Here is a 24,654-nt window from a genome sequence, read left to right as displayed (position 1 = left end):
TTTATCATTTCTTCTGCTTACTTGGAGTTTCATTTGCTCCTCTTTTCCTAGTTTTCTTAAGGTCAGAAGCTAAGGTCATTCATTCGAGACCTTGCTTTTATTCTAATATGGGCTTCAAGTGCTATAAAGTCCCCTCAAACTATTGCTTTAGCTGCAACCCACAAATTTTGCTATAATGTACTTTCATTTTAAGTTAGTTCAAAATATTTCCCAGTATTGGTTTTGATTTTTTCCTGTGATCCACGGGTACTTAGATGTATGTTATCTGGTTTCCAAATGTTTGGAAATTTTCCAAGATCGTTTTATTATTTGTTTCTAATTTTGTTCCACTGTGTCAAAGACAACACTTTGTATGATTTAAATCCTTTTTAATGTATTCAGACTTGTTTTATGACTCAGAATATGGTCGATCCTAGTAAATATCTCCTGAACACATGCAAAGAATTAATTTTCTACTGTTGTTGGGTAGAGGGTTGTATATATGCCAAGTAGGTCAACCTGGTTCACAGTATTGTTCAAGTCTTCTCTATATTTACTGATTTTCTGTCTACTTGCTCTATATTGATAGAACCAAGAGAGGGATATTAAAATCTCCAACTATAGCAAGAGATCTGTCCATTTCTCCCTGAAGTTCTACCAGATTTTGCTTCATATATTTTGAAGTTCTCTTTTTAAGGCAGAAGTGTTTAGGATTTTATGTCTTCTTGACAAATTTACCCATTTATCTTTATGAAAGAAACTTCTTAATCCCCAGAAATAGTCTTTGCTCTAAAATTTACATTTTCTGGGGTATCTGCCTCAGTCTGTAGAGCATTCAGCTCTTGATCTCAGGGTCTTGAGTTCGAGCCCCACGTCAGGTGTGGTGATTACTTAAATAAACTTATTTTTTTAATTTACATTTTCTGATATTAATATAGCCTCTCCAGCTTTCTGTTGATTAATCTTAGCATGGTACATCTTTTTCCATCCTTTTACTATTAACTTATTTATATCTTTATATTTAACAGGGTTTCTTGTTAGCAGCAAATAATTGCATCTTATTTATTCAATCTTTTCCTCTTAATTGAGGTATTCAGCACACTTAACATATGTAATTATTGATAGGATTGAATTTAAATTTACCATCTTGTTCAGTGTTTTCTATTTGTCCTATCAATACCTTGCTTTATTTTTCCTTTTTTTTGTCAAATTTTGGGTTATTTTTTATGGTTCCATTTTACCTTCTTTGTTGGTACTTTGGCTCTCTTTGCTATTTTATTGGATGCATTTGGGTTTATGATATACATGGTTTATCTTCAGGTAATACATGGCCCTTCAGGTACATAATAAGAAAAAATACTTCCTTTTGTCCTCTCCCAGCCTTTGTGGTCTTGTCCTATGTTTTACTTTCACATAAACCCACAATATATTATTTTTGCTTTAAGCACTAGACTATCCTCTGAAGATAAATAGTTTAAGAAAAAAATGCATTATATTTACCCCATTTGTAGGTCCTCTTTATTCTTTTGTGCAGATCCATGTCTCCATCAATCTCATTTTCCTCCTACTTGAAAAACTTCCATTAATGTTTCTTACAGTGTAGGTCTGCTAGTGGTGAATTCTTTCACGTTTTGTATATCTGAAAATATTTATATTTTGCCTTCATTTTTGAAAGACATTTTCATTGTGTAAAGAATTCCTCACAGTTCTTTAAGTACTTTAAAGACGCTGTTCCCTTGTCCCCTTGACTTGCAACAGAACAGAAATTTGCTGTCATCCTTGTCTTTGTTCATTGTATATAATCTTTATTCTCTGACTGCTTTTAAGATTTTTCTCTTTATCATTGGCTTTAAGCAACTTGATTATGATATGCCTTGGTGTGCTTTCTTCATGTTTCTTATGCTTGGGATTCATCGAGCTTCTTGGATCTGTGTGTTTATAGTTTTCATTAAATTTGGAACATTTGCAACCATGATTTCTTCAAGTATTTTTCTACACCACCCATTAGAGATTCCAAATTCACATATATTGGCAACTACAGTTGTCCCACAGCTCTGTTAAAAGCTTAACAGAGCACTTTCAAACTTTTTTCTTTCCATTCTGCTTTGATAGTTTCTATTGCTATGACTTCAACTCCCCTAATCTATTCTTCTGCTATGTGTACCAGATTGTACAAGTGCTGACGACACTGACTCCATCTTCGGCCCTCCATCTTGTTCATGCCTGCACAACGACCTCCCTCGAGGCTACATGTTCCAGGCCCCATGGAGGTTAATGTAAGCGCTGACTGGTACGCAGGAAGGCTGGTTCTGATCGTCCCTAAAGTGGTGCACGGATGGCACCACTTAGATAATTAGTGGAGTTCCTCTGGCACACAGATGGTGACACTTTAGAAAACTACCCTGTGACCTCACTGCCACACTCCTCACTCTATAAAAACTGGGGAATAAGGTCCAAACTTGGCAGATAATAGGGGCAGAGAGTAGCTGTGTACCGCCTGGATCGTCCATCTGCCCAATTCCCCCGTCAGTAAGTTCCCCTAAATAAAACTGTGTAAACAGTACAGAGTGTCTTGCATTGTTTGTTGGTCTCAAAGTGCTTTCTTAGTCTGGAGGATATTTGACTGTCCCTCTTCCACCTTATAACACAGATATAAACCCCACGGAGATAGAATTTTCATATTTAGAAGTTCCAGTTTGTGCATGTTTCATATTTTCCATGTCTCCCCTAAATCTGTTCATACTTTCCTCTACCAATTAGACTTATGGCAAGTAGAGTAAGTATTGTTACTAAACTATTGCTTTAATGTTCTTGTCTACTAATTCTATCATCTGTATCACGTGGGGGTCTTTTCTAATTTCTTGGTTCTCCTCATTACATTAGAGGTCACGTTTTCTGCTTCTTGGCACGCTTGCTAACTTTGGACTGGTTATAAGACATTACAAGCTTCATCACCGTAAAACTGGGTGGGTGCTGGATATTCTTGAGCTTTGTTCTGTGATGCAGTGAAGTTACTTGACAATGAGCTTGATCCTTCAGGCGTGCTCTTAAGTTGGGTTTGGTAGGACCAGAGCAGCCTTTAGTCTAGAGCTAAGTTTACCTCACCACTGACACAATACGTTTTGGGGCACTATACCCAATGTCCAGTATATTACAAGCTTTTCCTCTGACTGTGGGAACATGAACTATTCCTGGCCCTGGGTGAACGCTAGGGATTATTCTGTCTGCTCCTTTCTGATGGCTCTTTCTCTGTCCTTGGTTAAGTATCTTTATAAGCATGAGATTAGTGCTCAGCTGAAGACTGGAAGGGCATCTGCCACAGACCCACAAAGCCTCTGCGGCTGGCTCTTCCCTCGCCAGTAGTCTCCTCCCCTGCAAATCCCAGCGGCGTTGGCCTCCCCAAATGCACAATTCTGTCTTCCCAGTGCAGGGAGACCTCGAGTGTCTCTTTGGCTTACCTCTCCCTATGGGACCCGGAAGTTGGCCCTACGTAGTAAACTGGACGATCAAAGGGTTCATTTTGTTTGTGTCCATTCTCTTGGGGATCACTGTCCTGTGTGGTTTACTGTCCAATATCTATTTTGTACATTCTCTAGTTTTTCTTTTTTTTCAAGGTGGGAAAGTAGATTCTGTCCCTATTTTTAACGTAATGCTACAAACAGAACAAAAAACAAAAAACCACACGCCTACACCTTCAAATGCTTAAAACCTAGCATAGAAAAGACCCCTCTTCTCTCCTGACAGTGGAAATTTTCCAATAGAAACAGAATCCCATCTTCCTAAACCCATTTGACAACTGTTATGACTACCAAGTGAGAAAGGAACTTTGTTAAAAGATTTCCTAAATGGAGATTTACTATAAACAAATTCTACTCAATTTACCACCACAAGTGGTAATTACCTCACATGCCTGACTCACCCTCTGTAATTCTCTGACTACGACAGTTCTGTCAGATGCTGCAGCAGGAACGCTGTGGCCTTAGCATTTCCCGTTTGCACAGATGATGCTTCTAGCTTTCACAGCAACACAATATGACATCTCGGCGGCTAAACTGACGGTAAGGAGCCTTGCCAAACAGAAGGCTTTATACTGCAAAGTGTTGTAACAAGCAGCGAACGGCTTTCCAAGGAGCACTTTACTGCACAGAAAAGAGTTCTAAATTATTTCTGAAAGTAAGAGAAGCACCATAATCCGGCGTTTGCTGGTCCTCCCGGGCCAAGATGGGAATGCGTTTTTCAAGCAAATCCCCCTTTAACAGAGGCAGAAATGTCAGCACACATGTGAGGTAAGGTCTGTAGGTGGGTTCAAAGAGATCAGGAAAAGTTGACTTTCTTCCATGATCACTTTCAAATGTCTCAGCGGGGCATTTTCTACATGCACACCACCTTAATCGCTGATGTAAGCTGGACCCTTGTATTATGCTGTGAAAGGTGAATGGTAACAAATGTCAAGACGGTGCCAGAAGTCCCACAGCATTTACGAGTTTTCTTGGCTTTCCCTACAATTTTCATTTGTCCAACAATTGACCGTTTCTAGTCATGAACTGTTTCCCTGAGCTGGGGTTGAGAGTGTATTGGGTCTAGGGAAAATGTCCTGCCAGGCAAGTAGGGCCAGATTAAAACCCAACTGGGCAGTACCCAAAGGTTGTCTACAGGGTCTCTGTACCTCACATGACCTTCAGATTCCTTCTTCATTCCCCTCCTTCCCCCTCCGTCAAGACTTACCCTAGACCCAGCCGTCTATCTCCACGCTCTATACCAGGGCTACTCAAAGTGTGGTCTGTTACCAGTCCGCAGAGATAAGTAGGAATTGAGGGTAAGCGTCGGGAAACTCTTAGAGCAATTGACAGAGTAATTTTAAATCAATTTAGGGACACCTGGATGGCTCAGTCGGTTAAGCATCTGCCTTCGGCTCAGGTCATGATCCCAGGATCCTGGGATCGAGTCCCGCATTGGGTTCCTTGCTCAGCAGGAAGCCTGCTTCTCTGTCTGCCTGCCACTCCCCCTGTTTGTGCGCCTTCTCTTATTCTCTCTCTCCCTCTCAGACAAATAAATAAAATCTTTTAAAAAACTGTAAATCAATTTAATGTAATAACAAAAACTAGCACTTGTATTTTGTACTTTTACTTCATTTTTTCCAGTAATTTATTTTTATTATACGTCTACAATAATTTGGGAAAGAAAAAAGAAAAAGAAACCTGATCCTTCACCACAGATAGCTTGAGAAGCACTGCTCTAGAGATTTCCTTTCCGCTTCATCAAACCTAGCGCCAATGTCCAAGAGTCGATGGGGGTGTTAGACATGCAGAAAAGTATAGACTACAGAAGGAGAGGTCAGCTGGCCCCAGAACGTGGCCACAGATTCTGCACTGAGTTTTAGCCTCAGGAACTGCTGCTTTGGCTAATTTAAAATAAAGTAGCATACTACGATCCCACAGATTCTTATTGTTTCAAACATGAAAGTTCTTAGGTGGGATAAAATCTAGATAGTAAAGCCCCACATGATGTCCAAATGAAGTTAGCTGTAAGTCATCAGTTGAGGATTAAAACTTGCATATACATATTATTTTAGAAAGAAACCAACCAACAAGAGTAAATAGCAAAGCAAAGCAATCAACACTGGTGACAGCAGCTGGACCAAATACCAGGTAGATAGTAAACTGAACAGCGTGAACACTACATAGAAATTTAGAAATGTGTACAAAACAGCACCACCGTACTTATAGCAGCAATGTTTATAATGGGAAAAAACACAAAGCCTGTAAATAAGTAAAGGTCCATTAATAAAGAAATGTCTAAATATAATTTAGACAATGTCCTCACTCAAAGATTGAGTTAGATCTCTCCTAGTTGACCTGGAGGTATTTCACAGCATTTTGAAAAGTAAAAAAGACACAGAGAAGTATTTGTATATTATGTATCCCAATTTTTTAAATGGGGGGGGAATCTTATCTTTGTGGATACTGAAGGTGAGGTGTTATTTTAAAAGATTATTAGAGAATAGAAGAAGGTATGAAGTCTGTCCTCTGGCCAGATTAACTACTTGGTGTTGGGATGGAAGGGTCAAGCAAATAATTAGATCAAAACAAGTCTCTTTCAAAGTCTCTATAATTTTTAACATAAGACACTATGCTGTTTATGTAAAATTATACATGTAAGCCTGTGTGTGCCTGGGTATCTCTCTGAATATGGATGTGTGTGTGCCCATATCTACCTACGTACCTACCTACCCACCCATCTCTGTCTACCTTTCTACCGAGCTGTATCTATCAAGAGCTGTCTGTCTATCCACAGACAACTGTTAAAGATTGGTCACCAAAGTTATGGTGCTGCTCTTGCCCAGGCACAGGGGAGAATCCTGGTGATATTTTTCTTCCTTATATGTTTTTCTCTTGTTTGACTATTTACAATAACCAGGTGTTACTTACATAATAAGAAAAGAGCAGCACGGCTACAACACCCACATATCTTCGACACCTTCCTCATTTCCCGCCTCTAACCCCTATGTTTCCTTCAGGAGATGCCCTTCCTCCCTGGTCCTGCACACCAAGTCAGTTCAGGCTCTCACTGTCCCGGGCCCCTGCCTCTGTCTCTCTCCTCTCCAGCCAATCCTCCACGTGGAAGCCAGAGTGACCTTTATGAAACGTCTATCTGTCCGCGACGCTCCCCTGTCTACACTTCTTCTAGGGCTGCTCTTTTTAATGATTTTTCTCCCTCTCCCTTACTCTGCTATGGGCTACTGGAAGGCAGGACTGGATCTTCAATGTCTTTACCAAATGAATAAATAAAATGAATGAATGAATGGATCTGTAAAAGCAAAACAATAAATATAAACGCATGTCAACCATCTACAATGCCTGTATAAATGATGAACAAAGGCTGCAAAGCAAGTATTTTAAAGTTCATTTTTTTTCTTTTCCAGCAAAGTGGCTTGAGACGCTTTTTTAATTACTGCCAGTAATTCAGTCAGTGAATAATTTGTATTCAAGTTACCAAAAGTTAACTGCACTTTAAATCCCTATAAAATGAAACAGAAGTCAGAAAGAAAGCCATTTCCCCCTTAAGTAAAATAAGTTCAATACTGTTCTTCACTCCATGCCAGCTCTAGAAACAGCAACTCTCCCCCATACGACACAGCCCAGCTGTGTGGCTACTTACTGGAGTTGAGGAGGACCATGGCCTTGACACAGAGATACTCTTTGTGTTGGAGTTTTAACTCACGGAACCTTGAAGTTGTTGCCAAGAGCATGTCGAAGATTTCCAGAATTCCTTCTACGCATTTCCCCTCATCCCTACAAAAGTTCATTTGGAAATTTAAGAAACATGCAGCACTAGGCAACCATCAAAATCAATAAGGAGTATTTTCTTGATAATATCAAATTTCATCTTGTACATAATTTAACAAAATGGTAATGAAAGCACCTCCAGTGATATGAAATTACTAGAATTATCTTCATATAAAGAGGACAGGGAACTTTCTCTAAATTCCAAAAGCAAACATTTGAATAAATACTATTTAGGCAAAAATGTGCACTGGAAATACACTTCCTTTCTACCTGTTCACCCCCAATGTTTTCTCTGACAGAATACCATTTCTGTTGATTATTTTCGATCTACAGCCAACCAGCCATAGCTACGACTCACGTTGCTAAAATGAGACGTTCCATGTTCCCATCAGAAGACTCTGAAGTGCTAATGAGGAAAACTGAACGTTACCAAAGCAAATGCCCTGAGAAGAAACCATCCCTCACATCTAGGGCTTAACTCACTCCCCAGCGGTCATTTAGAAACCGCTGGGGCAACTAAGAGATATTAAACAGAACTTGAAAAAGAAAAGCGAGTCTGATACACAAAGAAATCACAATTAAAGACAGATGAGAACGAGGAAAGGAAGGGAGAAAGGGAGACGAGCACTTTTGACTTGCCAAAGATTATTTTTAAGCAAAAGTTTTAGACAAACTTTGAACCATATAATCAAAATTCTTTTGAACATTCATAGAAATGAATTTTTATGCATACTTTTGAAGGAAATTACTTGAACTGTATTTAGAAAATACCAGCTTCAATTCACTCCAGCCAGACACACATTATTCTGCCTCACTGCTCCCCAAAAACTCCTATTATCATCAGTCATAGTCACTGGAAGCCCTTGACAAGCAGTTAGACGATTTTGCCATGAAACTTTCATTTGCTTCTCAACACCTGCAGCCGGGCTGAAAGGGAGCCTGGCGGCCGTGGGTGTCTGCAAGTTTCATCTTCAGTCTCCCCCGCAGCCCCTGAAGGGAACCTGACATCTTTAGAGAACTGGCTGTTCCCTCCTTCCTTCCCCCAACCCCAAGCCAGGACATTTCAATGGTGGTGGCGGCTGGGGAAAGGGTCTCTGAACGCAAATGCACGGACACCAGTGGGAACCACCAGTGCTGGTGCAGCCTTTCCCACTGGGTTCTCTGTGAGGGCAGCAGTTTGCCAGGATCCTGCGTCCCAAAGCACTGAACCTCCCCCAGACTCACCTACACAAAGCTACCAGCAAGCACATTGTGAGTCCCAAACAAACACGTAACTTCTGCAACCACCTGAGGCTTTCCAAAAATGCACAGGTTAAGTGATAAAACACCAATGCCTCCTAGAAGTTACTCACAGAGAAAGGCTACCTTGGAGAATCAGAGCCCTGGGCAAAGGGCACTGAAACCCGTAGGGAACCGCCAAACCTCCCCAAGTCCCCTCCTCCCCACCTCCTCTGCGCTGGGCTGTCCCAGGCAGCCTGCTGCAAGTGCCTAGAAAGGACCATGCATGCTCTGCACATAGAAATACCCGTGCACCGAATGCCCCGAATGCCGTATAACCAAATCACTGTGCTTGAGGCAATTAATTATTGAAAACTGTCATCACTGGGCTTGAGGACATCTGACACCGAGAAAAGCTGGTTCTAAAATATCTCAGGGTTGGGGGGAGGGGGCAATCGGCTGGCTGAATCCAGACAGCATGCGACTCTTGATCTTGGGGTTGTAAATTCAAGCCCCACAGTGGGTATAGAGATTACTTAAAAATAAAATCTTAAAAAAAATATCTCTGGGGATAAAAATGAAAAGCCCACCCAGTCCCGCATTGATTGTTTAATAGTTTGACTCTTTACTTGTCCGTGAGACTCAGTCAGGGGCGGGGTCATGAACACATAGGCGCACGTGCACACACATGCACGCACACGTGCACACTCGTCGCTCCCCAAATAGTGTAAGAGGATTCACCTGAAATCAATCCGATTTTGCAGAGGTTGCCACTTGTACCTAAAAACACATCGCTGCATATTGAAATTAGTATCATTTCCTCATTGAAATGCATGCCATTTTAAATGCAAATTCATGTTTCAAAAATGGAGGGAGAGTTTATATTCCAGAGCGTCCTAAGCCCTGAGAAATGCTATAACTCACAGTAATCAGAACATGTGTACCTCATGGAAAAAGTGAACCTCTAAACTAATTCTAAAGAACGAAGTCTGAGTGCTTTTACCAGCAGCTGTGACAGCCAACCATTTCATTCATGGGGAGGCACAGCTAGAATATTTGCACTCACTTCACAGGCTGGGGAAACCAAATATATTTTTTTAGGAAATAAATGAGAAATATAGGAAATAAGGTACAATACCTCATAAATGACACCCTAATAGAAGTTCTGCCTGGAATGAGTTATACAGAGGAAGGACTTTTAAACAACACATTCATGAGATCTATTACACTTACAACTATGGAATGAAACTGAATTAGGAGTAAGAAATTAGGATAAGATTAAAAGATTTGAATTAAAGAGAGAAGACGTATGATTTGAATGTTAAAATACCAAAACAATCTATAATCAAACCAACCTGCTCCCAGAAGCTTACTTTTGCCCAGCATTTGTCCATAAACTAGGGCTAAGCAAAAATAAAATTAGTAAGGATGTGTGGAATGTCTTATTATGCGATAACCACTCCTTTATAAAAAAGATTCTGTTTGATACCAAGGACAGAATGTTGAATGAGTGGACATTGCTGTGGGTGCACTATTTTGTACCCACATACATGGCCGCTGGCAGCATACATGTGGGTGTATGTAGATCACAGTTCACTTCCGGTGGGGGAGGGCGGCACTAGGGTGCGGGGGCTCCAGGCTTAACACATTTTTCACATCAGTTTAAGTCTTCTTAAATATTTCTATGTAGGTGAAAATCACCTACATAGAAAAGGGAAGTGAAAATTCTTTGGGTATCTTGAAATTCGATCCACAAATAGTTAACGTGGTGAAAGCAAATTCGGTACATTTACAATATGATTCCATGGAATTCCATAAATGTCCATAATGGCGTCCAAGCCCAGATCCAAACTCCCTCTGACTTTTTATTTTATTTTTTTTAAAGATTTTATTTATCTGTTCGACAGAGAGAGAGACAGCCAGCGAGAGAGGGAACACAAGCAGGGGGAGTGGGAGAGGAAGAAGCAGGCCCACAGAGGAAGAGCCCGACGTGGGGCTCGATCCCAGAACTCCGGGATCACGCTCTGAGCCGAAGCCAGACGCCCAACCGCTGTGCCACCCAGGCGCCCCCCCCTCTGACTTTTTAATACGTAATATTAGACAGTTTCCTATTGAGGCCAAGGACACAGCATATGTTCGCATATATGATTTTTTTCAAGCAAGCAGAAGCTCAGATTCACATGAATTTGTAACTCTAGTGGTTACTGAGAGAAGAACCACCTTGTTTAGAAATAAGCTGAGGTAACCGAGTAGGTTCAAGTTTTCTTGCTACTGAAGCCTCAGCAAGAATGAAGGACAACAGCAATTACTGTCTCAGTCTCCCAAGTGAACTAATTTAGTTGTATTCACAGCTTCTACGGTCACACCACCACTGGAAGGAACTCTGATAGGACAATCTGCCAAAAGACAGCGATTTTCAAGTACTGTGCAAATTATTTATTCATGTTGCAGAAAAACCTCATAATACTTCTTTATGATGTGTAATCTCTGACTTTTTGAATAAGGAACATTTAGAGCATTTTTGAATAGGCAACACACGTTTACATAAGAAAATATTCGTATCACACATGAACGAAGGAACTGAACTATCTTAGACTTGAAATTCTAGACATCACAAAGTTTATGTGTTGGCGATACTAGAGATTGCAACAAAAAATAAACACGACAGGTACTACCGAAAATGCCTGCTCAGTGTGAAGGCATTTACAAGCCCAGGCACTCCTCTCCTATACTCAGATATACTATATTTGCGTGCTGTACAACACGATACTTTCAAATATTTATAAAAAGTAGTGTGAGGGGCACCTGGGTGGCTCAGTTAGGTAAGCATCCAACTCTTGATTTCAGCTCAGGTCATGATCTCCGAGTTATGGGATCAGGCCCCGTGTCCAGCTCCACGTTCAGCATGGAGTCTCCTTGTCCCTCTCCCTCTGCTCCTCCCCCTGCTCGCTCTCTCTCAAATAAATAAATAATACATAACATACATACATAAAATCTTTAAAAAGTACTGTGAGTCTATTAAAATAATTTGTAAGAAAAATTATTTTTTTTCTATTGTTTAACCTAAAATTTGTCCAGGATGTGTGTCCATTTACAATAACTTACACTTACAGGAATTAAAGAACCCAAACAAAGTGGAGAGTTAATTCTACTCAAAACCATGAATGAAACAGTCAATGAACATAAATATTAAATGGAGCATCAATTTAGAAACCAAGACAAAAAGTAAAATAACTTAATCCCAGTGTCTGCAAATGTAATGACTCATCAAGGGATGAAACTTCTTTCTCACACTAACTTCTAGAAGAATTATACGTGTATATTTGTGTGTGTGCGCACGTGTGTGCGTGTATATGGCTTCATTTGAACGCCAAGTGGAACGGCATGCCCTTTTATACAGGTAACTACTGTTATATTAGGAACATGGACTTCACAGCCAGCCCCCATGTCCAGCTCCACCACTTACTACTCTGTAACTGCAGGCAAATGACCTAACCCCCCCCCAATATTTCCATATCTGAAGAATAGGGATAATAATGGCGCTTACTCATAGAGGGCTGTTAAGAAGATGAAATGAGTTAACACATCAAGTGCTCAAGGTGATGCCTGGCATATACAAGCCAATAGGTTCGCTATTTTGATTGCTACTGAAGTGTCTGGACTTCCAGAACCTTCTTCTATGGTTTAACACCTGGGCTTGCTCTTGACTGAGCCACAGCCCAAGCTCCAGCTCTTGCCAAAGGCTCTGCTCTCCACCAAAACACCTCCGTTACTTAGAACAGTGCTCTTTGTCAACGTTGTCATCCAGGACAACAGGCAGAATGGCTGCTAAAACCTTGGGGGTATCACTTTTTATCTGTGTAATATGTGCATCGGGGTCTTCTGATGCCCCAAAGAGGTAATACCAAGGGTTGGGTGCAGATGCTCTCCATTCGTATAATGGCATCCTTCTACTCTGTGCACAGAGGCAAATGTGACTGAACATTCTATCCTAGAACTTTTTCAAAATAAGGAATGTGGAGATCAATTTCCATCATTATTTTCAACCTGCTCAAATGTATAACAAGAAAGAGTTCTATTTTTCGTACTAAAACTTTGAGTGTTGGTACTCTAGCTTTTCCTCCGTGAACAGTTCACCTGAGTCAATTACAAATGGCTTCTGTTGCTGTGCCATCTTTAAGAACAAACAAAATGTAAGCGAGTGATGGCATCGGCACTATCATTCCCCAATTTCCGTTACCTTTCATTGGTTTTAATAACCATTCCTTCCACTGCTATCGTCAAAAATGCTAGAGAGTACCTGCAATTAGAGTCCAAGCACATTAAAATAAACCTTGCAGATTTGTAAGAATTCGATCACCCTTCTAGACAGAGATATACATGGTCCCTACAAGTGGAAACCGAACAGCAGGAACTTAAAATTACAAACTGAAAATGGAATTTTTAATACAGAAAAATCTAAGTTGACTTGTACATTTAGTAGCTATATATTCTGCAGGTAGAGGCCCTGTTATGGTCTGGCCTGTACATGCCGCCCCACCACAGGTAAGAACGAGTCACAGGACACTGAATCCTAGGACCCACGCTCTCCTTCTCCGTCCGGTTCTTGACCTGGGGAAGGAGCTCATGACATTATCGCCCTCTTAATTGCCCTTTTAAGTGCGAGATTTTAAGTGTGGCACCCAGGACTCAAACAGGTCAGAGAAGAAACAATGCATTTTTTCCTCACCTGTCCAGAATGAGGTCTGGAGCAAAGATGAGCTTGCCTGGGTGGTCAATGGACCGCCACATCAGCCCCACCATTAACACCTCCATCCAGCAGCTCTCCAGGAGGCGCACCTGGTCGTAGAGGCTGAGCTCCACAAAGCCTGGGGAAAGCAAGAGGCCGTGAGACATACCCACTCTCCTTCTCAACTCCCTGTTTCTGTGAAAACAGAAGAGCAAGTTTTAACAAGCTATGAAAACACAAACAATATAGGGAAACACTCAATATTTTAAAGATGTGGTTAAATGCTGACCTAAGGAAGGGAATTTTGAACTCTGAGTACGCAACTCACAATGTCTAGCCTTGGCTGCCTTCTAGGGACTAATCTATTCCATTTAAGATTTATAAAGGACTATTAACCTGCGCTTCTAGCTCCCCAGACAAATGCTAGGGAAGAACAGAAAGTTGGAACAGATCATTTTTAGTTATATGTTTTTAATTCCTCCGCACTGCTGAGAAAGATAATAGTTGGAGGCCTGTCTGGCCCAGTCCACAAGAGGGACTGGGAGGGGTGGAGGGATGGGATGGCAGGGGTGGGGAGTGTGGGACATGCAGAGAGAACAGCACCAGCCCCTGCAGAAAGTCAAGGCTTCAAATGAAAGACATCTCCGATTGCTTAAAAGTTTGGTCTGAGTAGCAGGGCTGTCTCTAGCCTGTTCTATCCTGAAAAGCAAATGTAACAATAGAAGCAGGTCCCAGTAGCCTGATGTCCTAACAGCATGAGCTCGTCCAAAAAGCGGAAAGAAACAGGTAATCTCTAGGGACGTGAGCACTAGAAAAGCAAAGCAAAGCTGAGATCACTGGCGCTTCCTCCACAAACCATGATAAAAAGAGAAGGCAGTGCAATATAAAAACGAACCCAACATGCAGTCCAGGAGTGCAGCGGACTCTGGTTACGATCCTGGCTCAGCTTCGTCCTGGCTAATTACTCAGTCTCCCTTTAAGTCGATTTTCTTACAGAACGCATGGCAGTAACAATGCCTATGGTCCGAGAATGCCCTGCGGGCAGCCTCCGTCAGCATCGTCATTTTACGGATGAGGAGACCGCGGCACGAGAAGCACGCGCGGGTCAAACCTGTGAGCAGTACAACGGTGCCGTGCACAAAGGAGAACTGAATGGAGGGAGTCAGAAGGGGAAGATGGCTCAGTCCTTCATCCAACACGCGTACACGTTCCAATCTCGTCTGCCGCTACAGACAATAAGCCTGCCCACGGGAGATTAGGCTTCTTAGATTTGCAGCTATTCAACAAGATCAAGCCTAGGTGATGTTTTACTATTTTTTTTTTAATTTTGGAAAATGACTACACCACCGAGAGCGGAAAGAAAAGTCACACCTTCAGACTATGCCTAAATTTTCTGAAAATTTGTTTCAAACTCAAGGCTTAAAGACGGGCTAATGCAGCTCAGGAATTCAGTGTTGTTATGGCACAAAGAAGCTGCCTGGCTCTCAATGATCATTGGTTTCACCAGCACCCTCCACGTGGGGGCCTGAAAACCAGTGTTGGCATGCCCGCAGCACAACAGCTAGCGGGAGGTAATCGCATCGTCTCCTATGAGAACAGCACAGAAAATACCACCATTCTGGCTGAGGTGAAGCTGGACTCTCAGAACAAAACCAGACACCAGAAGATCTGCAGGAAGCTCCGAAGGAATGGGCCCAAACCGACAAATGACCCAAGACATACTGTTATACCAGGCCTGGGGTCCCACAGCGCCTCACCCCCAACTCCTCCTCACCCAGCTTCTCCGCAGCTTCCAGGATTTATACTTCATCTAAAGCGGTTGCAGCCTGCAGGCCATGGGAACTGTCCCTAGGCTTGGAACCAGGAGAGAGACCTCATTTCTTGGATGACCGTAAATATGCACATGGAGAAGCCCTTTCAGGGGGATGGGCTGCTGCCATTCTGTGTTCGAATTCTAGATTCACTTTCACAGAAACACCAATTCAAACGATAACGAGGTGGTAAGTTTAGCACAATGAGGTATTTCAGGTATATATTACGAACCGGCCTGACCCTAGAATCTCTTGCCCAAATAGTCACTTTGGGCCCACTTCCAGAGCCTGGGTGGGTTTTTTTCTTGGATCCACCCTCTCAGACCACATCTCGGCATAAGACATGTCCAACATGCTAGTGTGCATAGGAGATGTGGCCACGGGGGACAGGGTGTGGACAAGGCCCTGTGGGATGGTTCTGGGGTGGGAAAAGAAGAGAGGCAGCCATGGAAGGAGTCTCACCGTATAGCATTCTTCTTGTACTACCATGTCTGGTAGAGAACTCGGATGAGTCCAAGAATTCTAAATTGGAGCTGGACCTTCCAGTACATGCAGAAGGCGTATATGACAAGACAGGAAGAACGAACATATTTCATTTAAAGATTATAAATCAAGCTGTCAAACCGTTACACATCCAGACATCATTTGTGGACCTCCATTTTGTACTCTTGCCCTATAAATGTGAGGGGCAGGCCTTTCTACCATAAATGCAAAGCTAAGATCCAGAAAGACCTACCCGGAATTTTCTTGGCCCAGCCAATCATGTGCACCAGCTCCTTGTCGGCCAGCTTGGTCAGGGACATCATCATGGAGGCCTCGGTGAAGGGCGTGCTGGGGCGGCTCACGAGCACGTGGGGCGGCTCTGCCTCCAGGAGCGTGAGCACCAGCTGCTCCGGGCTCAGGGCGCTCAGCAGCAGCTCCTTCACTCGGGTCACGTGTCCACCACTTTTCTTGGCTTTGCTCAGGCAGTGCAGCTGCTCATCGGAACTCTTCTGCCTTCGCATAACTCGGTACCCGCATCTTTCTCTCCGGGAGCCTAAACCGCAGAGATGATAACACAGTACTTTCCCGTGGCTTCCCCAACCCAGCACTCAAGTTCTCTGGGTCCCCAGGGCAAGAGTGAGGTAATGACCTGAGTCTATCCTCACGATGTGTCTTACAACAGAAGCCTGACTTATTTCCTGGAACCTGTGGGGCAAGTACCAAAGATTATTACATTTGCGTCTATTTTAACAAAATAAAAATTTGACTTGTTAGGGACAATAGCCCAAATAAGGTCTCCATTTCAAGATCACCCATGGATACTAAATCTATTTCTCTTTTAAAGAGTGCTGACATACCTCAGTTTCCAAACCATGGAATTAGGAATTTTCTTCAGACAAAAGATGGGGAAAAGTTAGGAACTGAACATTGATATTTCCAAACAGTTATCAAATAATATACTCTTAAAATACATTCTTAAAATGTTTATGTATGTGTGTTTACACATACACATATGTATTCTTTTTACATATTTGTACAAATATATTTCAAATAATAAATTTTTTAAAAATCTGAAAAAGATAGAAGAGTACAAATTTTGGCACAAATTCTTTCAGTTTTAATGTTTTTACTTTTCCATACTTTATATACAAAATTTGGATCACAGTATACACACACTATTTTTAACCTTTTTCTTTTTAAGATGTGGTCCATATATACAATGGAATATTACTCAGCCATCAAAAAGAATGAGTTCTCAACATTTGCAGCAACATGGACAGGACTGGAGGAGATAATGCTAAGCGAAATAAGTCAAGCACAGAAAGACAATTATCATATGGTTTCACTCATTTATAGAACATAAGAAGCAGGAAGATCGGTTGGAGAAGGGAAGAAGAAAGCGGGGGTAAACAGAAGGGGGAATGAACCATGAGAGACTATGGACTCTGAGAAACAAACTGAGGGCTTCAGAGAGGAAGAGGGGTGAGGGAATGGGATGGGCTGGTGATGGGTATTAAGGAGAGCATGTATTGCATGGTGCACTGGGTGTTGTATGCAAGTAATGAATCATGGAACTTTACATCAAGAACTAGGGATGCACTGTATAGTGACTAACATAATAAAAAAATATTAAAAAATGTATCATTGTACAATTTAAAAATCTATGCAGCATTCTGTTTTATGACAATAGCATCACTTTATCTAAAGTATCCCCTGTCAATGGAAATCTAGGTTAGTCCTAATTTCTTTGCTAGTATTCATAGTACAACAAAAATGCATCTTTGTATATGCATCTAATTCATTCCTTAAAGTAAATTCAAGAAGTTGCTGAACCAAGGCATATACACACTTAAGATTTCGATACATATTAATAGGTTACCCACTAAAACTATTCTAAAATTTATAATACAAACAATACTTTAAGGGTCTTCCTATTTTCTCATAATACCATTGGGCAATTTCTAATCTTTGCTAATCTGACAAGTGACTAAACAATCTCACTTTACTTTGTATTCTTTTAACTGGTAGCAAGGTTGACTAATATATTTGCCATACTTTGTATTTCTTTTACTTGTACATTGCCTGCTTCTTTTGCCCTTTTCCTGCCTAATAACGTCCAAAGCTTATTGAGTAACTACAGATAACTTTTGTTATGTGCCATATTTGTCTTGTCATATATCTTTTAACTTTACTCATGGTATCTGTTGTCCTAAGAAGGTTTAGTACACAAATTTGTCTTTTGTTTCACATCAAGATTATACAAATATTTTCTTGTATCTTCTTTAAGCACTTTTGTGGTTCAAATCTATTTGGAATTTTATGTATGTTTCTATCATGTCATATGGATATTTCATGTTATGTTCTTCAAATGGATGTATAATTTTCCCAGTAGCATTTATTGCACAAGTTTTCCCACTGATTTTTATAAAATGCCTTGTCATTTAATAAATATATATAAAAGTGTCTTCTTCTGGGGGTGCCTGGGTGGCTCAGCCAGTTAAATGTCCAACTCTTGATCTCAGCTCAGGTCTTGATCTCAGGGTGGTGAGTTCAAGCTCCATGTTGAAAAGGTAGCTTCTTCTGGATTTTCTCCTCTGTATATATACATGTATATGTGTAAATAGATGATTTTTTTTTTTACACCTGTGCTGGTATCAATATGTTTTAGTTACTGTAGGTTTACGGATCAGAAACACAAAGGGATAATGTCTTTAAGATGGTGTGGGGAGGGAGAAACCTTCAATTTAGAATTATATTCCCAGCTAAACTATCATTCAAGAGTGAGGATAAATCAAAGACATTAGAGTTAAGCAACGATTAAAAAGATATATTACAGCCCTTTTGAAATAACTACTGTGTTATTTGGGATGGAGAAAAATGAACCTAAGAGAAGCAATGAAATTCAAGATGCAAAGGTAAAAAAAATAAATTGGTAAAGATGAGAGGAAATCTAATAAACATAGAATGAATAAAATAATTTTTGGAGGTACAGAAATAAAGTAGTATCAAATACTGGATAATAACAAGATGAGAGAGGAATAATTTTGGCTGGAACTTTCTAAGATTCTTTATTTGGAAAGAGAACTATCTAATAGAGAGAATGGCATGAATTCTCAAATTAATCAAGAATGCATGCTAAAATAGAATTGTCACTAAAAGAAATGAAACAGAATGTATGCCTTCCAAACTAGCAGAAGAGGAAAAATAAAACAAGAAAATGGGATCAATCCCAAAAAGGAAAAAAAGAAAATATATGATGAAATTGCTTAAATCTTAAAATAAGATGACAGAAATGAATTCAAATATCAGTGATCACAATAAACATAAATAGACTAAATTCATCAATTAAGAGCAACTCTGAGATCACATTTTTTTTTTCTATCTACACACAGACTTCTTGTAAGGGATACATCTAACATACAAAAAACTGAAAATAAAGGGATAGAAAAGATAACAGACAAAAATTAACCAAATAAATCAGTTACTCTATCAATATCAGAAAATATAAACTTTAAAAGGCATAAATTATTAAGGCCTCATCAGATTATAAAAGGAAGATAAATAATTCTAAACCCATAAACATCAAAACAAGAAAACACAACCTACAAACATAACACCAAAAAGTGACTAAATGAAAAAGAGAAATCGACAAATACATTATTATAATGCCTGTTTTAATGTATCTTCTTCAGCAACTGACAGAGCAAACAATTGGGGGAAAAGGCAGAACACAGAACATTGGAATTGTACAATTCACAAACTTGAGCTATAAAAACTCATGGAATTTGCAAAAATTATCACATACTAGTTCATGAATATAATTTTAACTAAAATTGATATCACAGATCATATTCTTTGATCACAAAAAATAACAAAAAAATATAACTTCCAAGCCCCTATAAAGTTTAGCACAAAAATATTTCTAAAAATCTATTGGTTAAAGACAAAAATACAAAATGAAAATTAAGAAACATATAAGTCAGGATGTCATTAGCATGGGTACAACTTTTATATGCAACCCTCTCAACACGAAAAAAACCCTAAAAGTTATATCTGCAATATGCCTAGTTTCTATATTCCCACCATTATGTTTGTTCACTAAAATTAGCTGTCCACATTTTTAAAAAGAAATATTAGTTAGGAGGTATGAATACATTTAAATTACTTGCTCCCAAGAAAATTTATCTGAATTTCTTCTTACCTTGGCTCATCAAAGTAGAAGGAAGGGCTCTTTCTATCTAGAGATAACTGAATCAAACTGTAGTATTTACTAAAAGAACTAAAAGTCTAAAATCTAATTCATTTTATTAGTAATCAGATAGAGAGCTATAGGTATTATTTAAGATCAGTAAAGGGTAATTTTACCCAGGGTAAAATGGAACAAAATGTTTGGTTTAAGAAAGCACCTTTCTGATCACACATCTCCTTTTTGTAGAGCATATGAGGAAATGGAGTTTACAAAACAGGTTTACATACAAAGAGAAAGGCTTACGAATCCATGCACCCAAGTTTACTTGACCAACGTTCACTTACAAAGCCCTATATACTGGGCCTTGTACTGAGTCCTTGGGATTCTAAAATCAATAACATAAAGCCCTTGGCAAGGAACCCACTGTTTTCTACCAAGGACATTCTAGTGTCATGGCTTTCCCCACATAATCTAGGCAGAGTCACCTGGTGTGCCTCTGAGCAAGCCTGATGAAGGAATCTACCAAACAGGAGTGCTCTGTATTGGAAAGTGGTAAATAACCCTGAGAAAAGAGGATGATGATAATGGTGATGACAATGACAACAACAATGGTAATGATGGTAAATGATAACGAGAGCTAACACCTACTGGAAGCTTCTACAAGTCAGACTTTGTGTATCATATATAGCAGATTTCATTCTGAAAACTAATCTAGAGGACAGGTGCTATTATCATCTCCACAATACAGAGGAGGAACTAGGCACAAGAGAGCTCAAATCACCTGCCCAGGGTGGCAAAGCTAGAAAATAGTGAAGGCAGCATATGAACTCAAGCAGTTGTCTGAATCCACAGGTGGTGCTTTTACCACTTTATACCACCTCTCTATCAAATCCCTTTCCTGTGCACATACGGCAGATGAATCAAGAGATCATATCTGGAAGACGTGGATTTATTCTCACAACACAGGAGTATAGACCAAGCATGTGCCTCTTCAGACTGTTTTCCTGGCTATTTACGTTTCAGCATATCCTTATAAAGAAGCCTTATCCCTCGAGTTAGTCTGGGTGGGTATCCTCCCACCATCTAAACCACCATATTGATATTTCCATTGAACACACAAGATGGGAAGGAAAAGGCAATAGCAGAAGAGACATAACTTCTAAAGGGGGAAGTGAAATGATGCCGGAGGATCCAGGATGCGGGTAGGTTCCTAATCTTCCAAGACTGGAGAGAAAGAGGAATATGGATGGAGGGTTTATTGAGAGGGCAGACAAGAAGAGTGCTGGGAAGGGAGGGAGGCATCCTTAGGAAAATTCACTCCTAATGGGCCTTCTCTGCGGTCAGTAAAGGGTTAAATATCCAACTGTTTGCGTATCAACCCATCTCATCCCTTTTACAATCTCCAAAGATAATATTTTTTTCTTAGACAGCCCTACCCAATTTCTTTTTGGCCAAATTCAATGACCTTTTCTCTTGTTCTGTTTTCCATGAAAGAATTTTTTCCAGTTTTATTGAGAAATAATTGCCATATATCACTGTGTAAGTTTAAGACGTATAGCGTAATGGTTTGGTTTATGTATACTGTGAAGTGATAACCACAGTCAAGTTTAGTTAGCATCCATCATCTCATAGAGCTACCATAAAGAGGGTAAGTAAAGAAAAACAAAGAATTTTCTTCTTTCAGAACTCTTAGGATTTACTCTCTTAATAACTTTCATATATATCATACAGCAATGCTAATTACAATCACCATGCTGTATGTTACATTGCTAGTACTTATTTATCTTGTAACTAGACGTTTGTGCCCTTGACCACTTTTCTCCAATTCCCTCCAATTCCCTCTCCCCCCACACTCTGCCTCTGGTAACCACAAATCTGATATCTTTTTCTAGGAGTTTGGGTTTGGTGTTTGGTTTTTTTGTTTTTTTTTTTTAGATTTTCACATGTGAGATCATACAGTATGTGTCTTTGACTTCACTTAGCATAACGCCCTCAAGATCTATCCATGTTGTCACAGACGGCAGGATTTGCGTGTGTGTGTTTAATGGCTGGATAACGTTCCATTTTTATACACACACACACACACACACACACACACTTTTTTATCCATTCACCTGTCTGTGGACAGTTAGGTTGATCCCATGCCTTGGCTTTTATAAATAACGCTGCTATGAACATGGGGGCGCAGATACCCTTTTGAGTAAGGGTCATGAAAGATTTTTTTTTTTTTAAAGATTTTTATTTATTTATTTGACAGAGATAGAGACAGCCAGCGAGAGAGGGAACACAAGTAGGGGGAGTGGGAGAGGAAGAAGCAGGCTCATAGAGGAGGAGCCTGACGTGGGGCTCGATTCCGGAACGCCGGGATCACGCCCTGAGCCGAAGGCAGACGCTTTAACCGCTGTGCCACCCAGGCGCCCCTTGAAAGATTTTTTTTAAACTACCTCTCTATACTCTGCCTGTGCAAGACTGTATTGCATTAAAACTCGTCATAATTTATATGAGCTCTTCAAAGAGGGAGAGAGAAAGGAAGGAAAACTAAAATTTAGTGCCAAACACTGTGCTAGGTCTTTATGTCTCTTTTTGCATGCATTCCTAACAAAACTCAGTGAAACCGATATCTTCTTTTCAAAGATAAGAAAACCGAGGGCCATGGGGCGCCTGGGTGGCACAGCGGTTAAGCGTCTGCCTTCGGCTCAGGGCGTGATCCCGGCGTTATGGGATCGAGCCCCACGTCAGGCTCCTCCGCTAGGAGCCTGCTTCTTCCTCTCCCACTCCCCCTGCTTGTGTTCCCTCTCTCGCTGGCTGTCTCTGTCTCTGTCAAATAAATAAATAAAATCTTAAAAAAAAAATTAAAAAAAAAAAAAAAAAAAAAAAAAAAAAAAAAAAAAAAAAGAAAACCGAGGGCCAGAAAGGTTAAGTTTGACCAGTCACCGTTCCCAAGAAGTAATGAAGCAAAAAATGAGCTTCCGGGTTTGGGAGTCCTGTCCTCCTGTTCTTCCTGCCACATACACTGCCCCCTGCAGGCGGAATATGCAGGTGCTCCTGCCTGGTCCCAAAGCGCAGGGCTGCAGCTGGCTATCCAACAGGCGGTAGGACAGTACTAGCGTTCTTATCCTAAGACTAAATTATAAATCACTTTTTAAAAAATAGACTCACCTTAAAATATTAACTTAAAATATGAAACGCTGATTTGCAATCTTTTGTCAAAGGGCCAAGGCCTTCTCCTTCAGTACCTCTGTCAGTTTAAATCACAAGTGACTTTCTTACATACGTGATACACTGTCTCTGAATTTTCAATTTCGGCTTCGTTAAAACAGAGCGAAAACTTAGGCACTCATAAAGCAATCCAAATTCAGAATTTTTCTCAGTTTATGAGCCCTCCCCTTAATCTCACTCATACCTAACTCAATAGCTACTAGGCCTTTACAATTTGGGGGGTACTTTTTAATGTAAGTGCTACACCCAACATGGGGTTTGAACTCACAACCCCAAGATCAAGAGCGGACTGAGCCAGCCAGGTGCCCCTCCTGTACAGTTTTATCCAAAGCGTTCACAGAAACGACTGTCTTTTCCTACTCTTCTTTCATATGCTTGCATAAATTCTAATTAAACTATATAATCTGACAGTTACAATGAGTAGAAATAGGTTTTGGAAGAAACCCACTGGTTACTGACAAGGATATAACTGAAGTGGTGGGAACAAAAATGCTCGAATGTTTTAGAGAGTAACCAGCACACACTGGGAGGTCGCGGGCTTTGGCAGGGGTATTTTACAAAAAAACAAAACAAAAAACATCGGTGATTCTGGGAAGCCAGAGAAGTGTGATCAAATAAGAGGACTTCTGCGGTACTGTGATATCGCTGGATGAGATGTCTTATTATATACATTAAAAAAAAAAAAAGGACAGAGAATGTTCAACAGGCAGAGCTCCTAAGAGACGGTCAGAGAGAAGAGACTCTTGTTTTAAATTTTTCAAATAGTTAACAAAGAGAGAAATTACAACTAACCACAGGCAAAATATTGACGAGCAGAATAACAGGAAAAGTACAGGCAGAGCTGATGTGAGCGTGCATAAACCAGCAAGTGTGTACAGACGAATGAACCAGAAGTTAGCCAGGTGGAGAGAGCAGAATGTAGGCATTCTTGTCAGTTGTTATACTAATGTGCCCATTTTTCTTTGTTTCTCACGGACGTAAGCATCTATGTGTGGACATGCATCATAACAATCTGTGTTCTATGGGTTTTCCATAGTTCTATCATGTTTCTGACCCCTCTATAGATCTTCTCTAGGAAGCTAATAGGGGACAGGCCTGAGTCTTCCCCCCAGCTATCCAAGTAACCCACCAGGTAGTCTACTTTCTTGTCACGGCTTTCACTGTGAACGTTTACCAGCACTTCCTCCTTAGACTCCTCAAGGCCTCCGGCGATGGTCATCCAACCCAGCTGCGCGCTTCAGTGGCTAGAGTTCTCAAATTCATGCAGCAGCCTATTGTGTCATCAGACCACTTGAATTGTAGAAAGATCTTCCCTACGTTGGGCCAAAATGTGTCCTGTAACCTGCTCCTGTTCACCTCAGCTCTGCCCTCCAACAGCTACAGGGAGCAAATCAATGCCCCCTCCAACGGGGCAGCGTACACATACTTGAAGATAATGACTAAGTCCTAAATCTCCTCTCACGCAGGCTACCTGTCCCCAGTCCCTCCGCCTGTCCGGTCTGACAAAGGTGTCACCACGGCCCACACATGATGAAAGGGGAAGCAAAAACTCACCACACTTTACCATTCCCACTTCATAGCACTTCCGAAGTCGGCAGGCCTGGCAGCTTTTGCGCCGATTCTTATCTATCGTACACTGATTTGTAGCCGGGCAAATGTAATCATTATGTCCTACAGCAGAGGGGAAAAAAGGCAGGCTATTTGTTATTACATTATCTTGATTAAATATCTTCCTGGTCA

The 24,654-nt window shown here is 40.7% G+C and overlaps 1 protein-coding gene across 1 annotated transcript in view; it reads right to left on the bottom strand.

The window, feature by feature from the left end:
• Positions 1–24,654, bottom strand: part of ESR2 (estrogen receptor 2) — a 68,565-nt gene that overhangs the window by 19,668 nt on the left and 24,243 nt on the right. Inside the window, exons 4-7 of the mRNA XM_026486883.4 lie at positions 24,469–24,585; positions 15,760–16,059; positions 13,213–13,351; positions 7,138–7,271 (exon numbers count right to left, since the gene is read on the bottom strand). Coding sequence (XP_026342668.1) covers positions 7,138–7,271; positions 13,213–13,351; positions 15,760–16,059; positions 24,469–24,585 — 690 coding nt within the window. The remainder of the gene's footprint in view (positions 1–7,137; positions 7,272–13,212; positions 13,352–15,759; positions 16,060–24,468; positions 24,586–24,654) is intronic.

Source organism: Ursus arctos, unplaced genomic scaffold (genome assembly GCF_023065955.2).
Source record: "Ursus arctos isolate Adak ecotype North America unplaced genomic scaffold, UrsArc2.0 scaffold_25, whole genome shotgun sequence".
Lineage (NCBI taxonomy): Eukaryota > Metazoa > Chordata > Mammalia > Carnivora > Ursidae > Ursus > Ursus arctos.
Note: the sequence above shows the minus strand (reverse complement) of the source record. Positions and strands in the feature narration are given on the sequence as shown.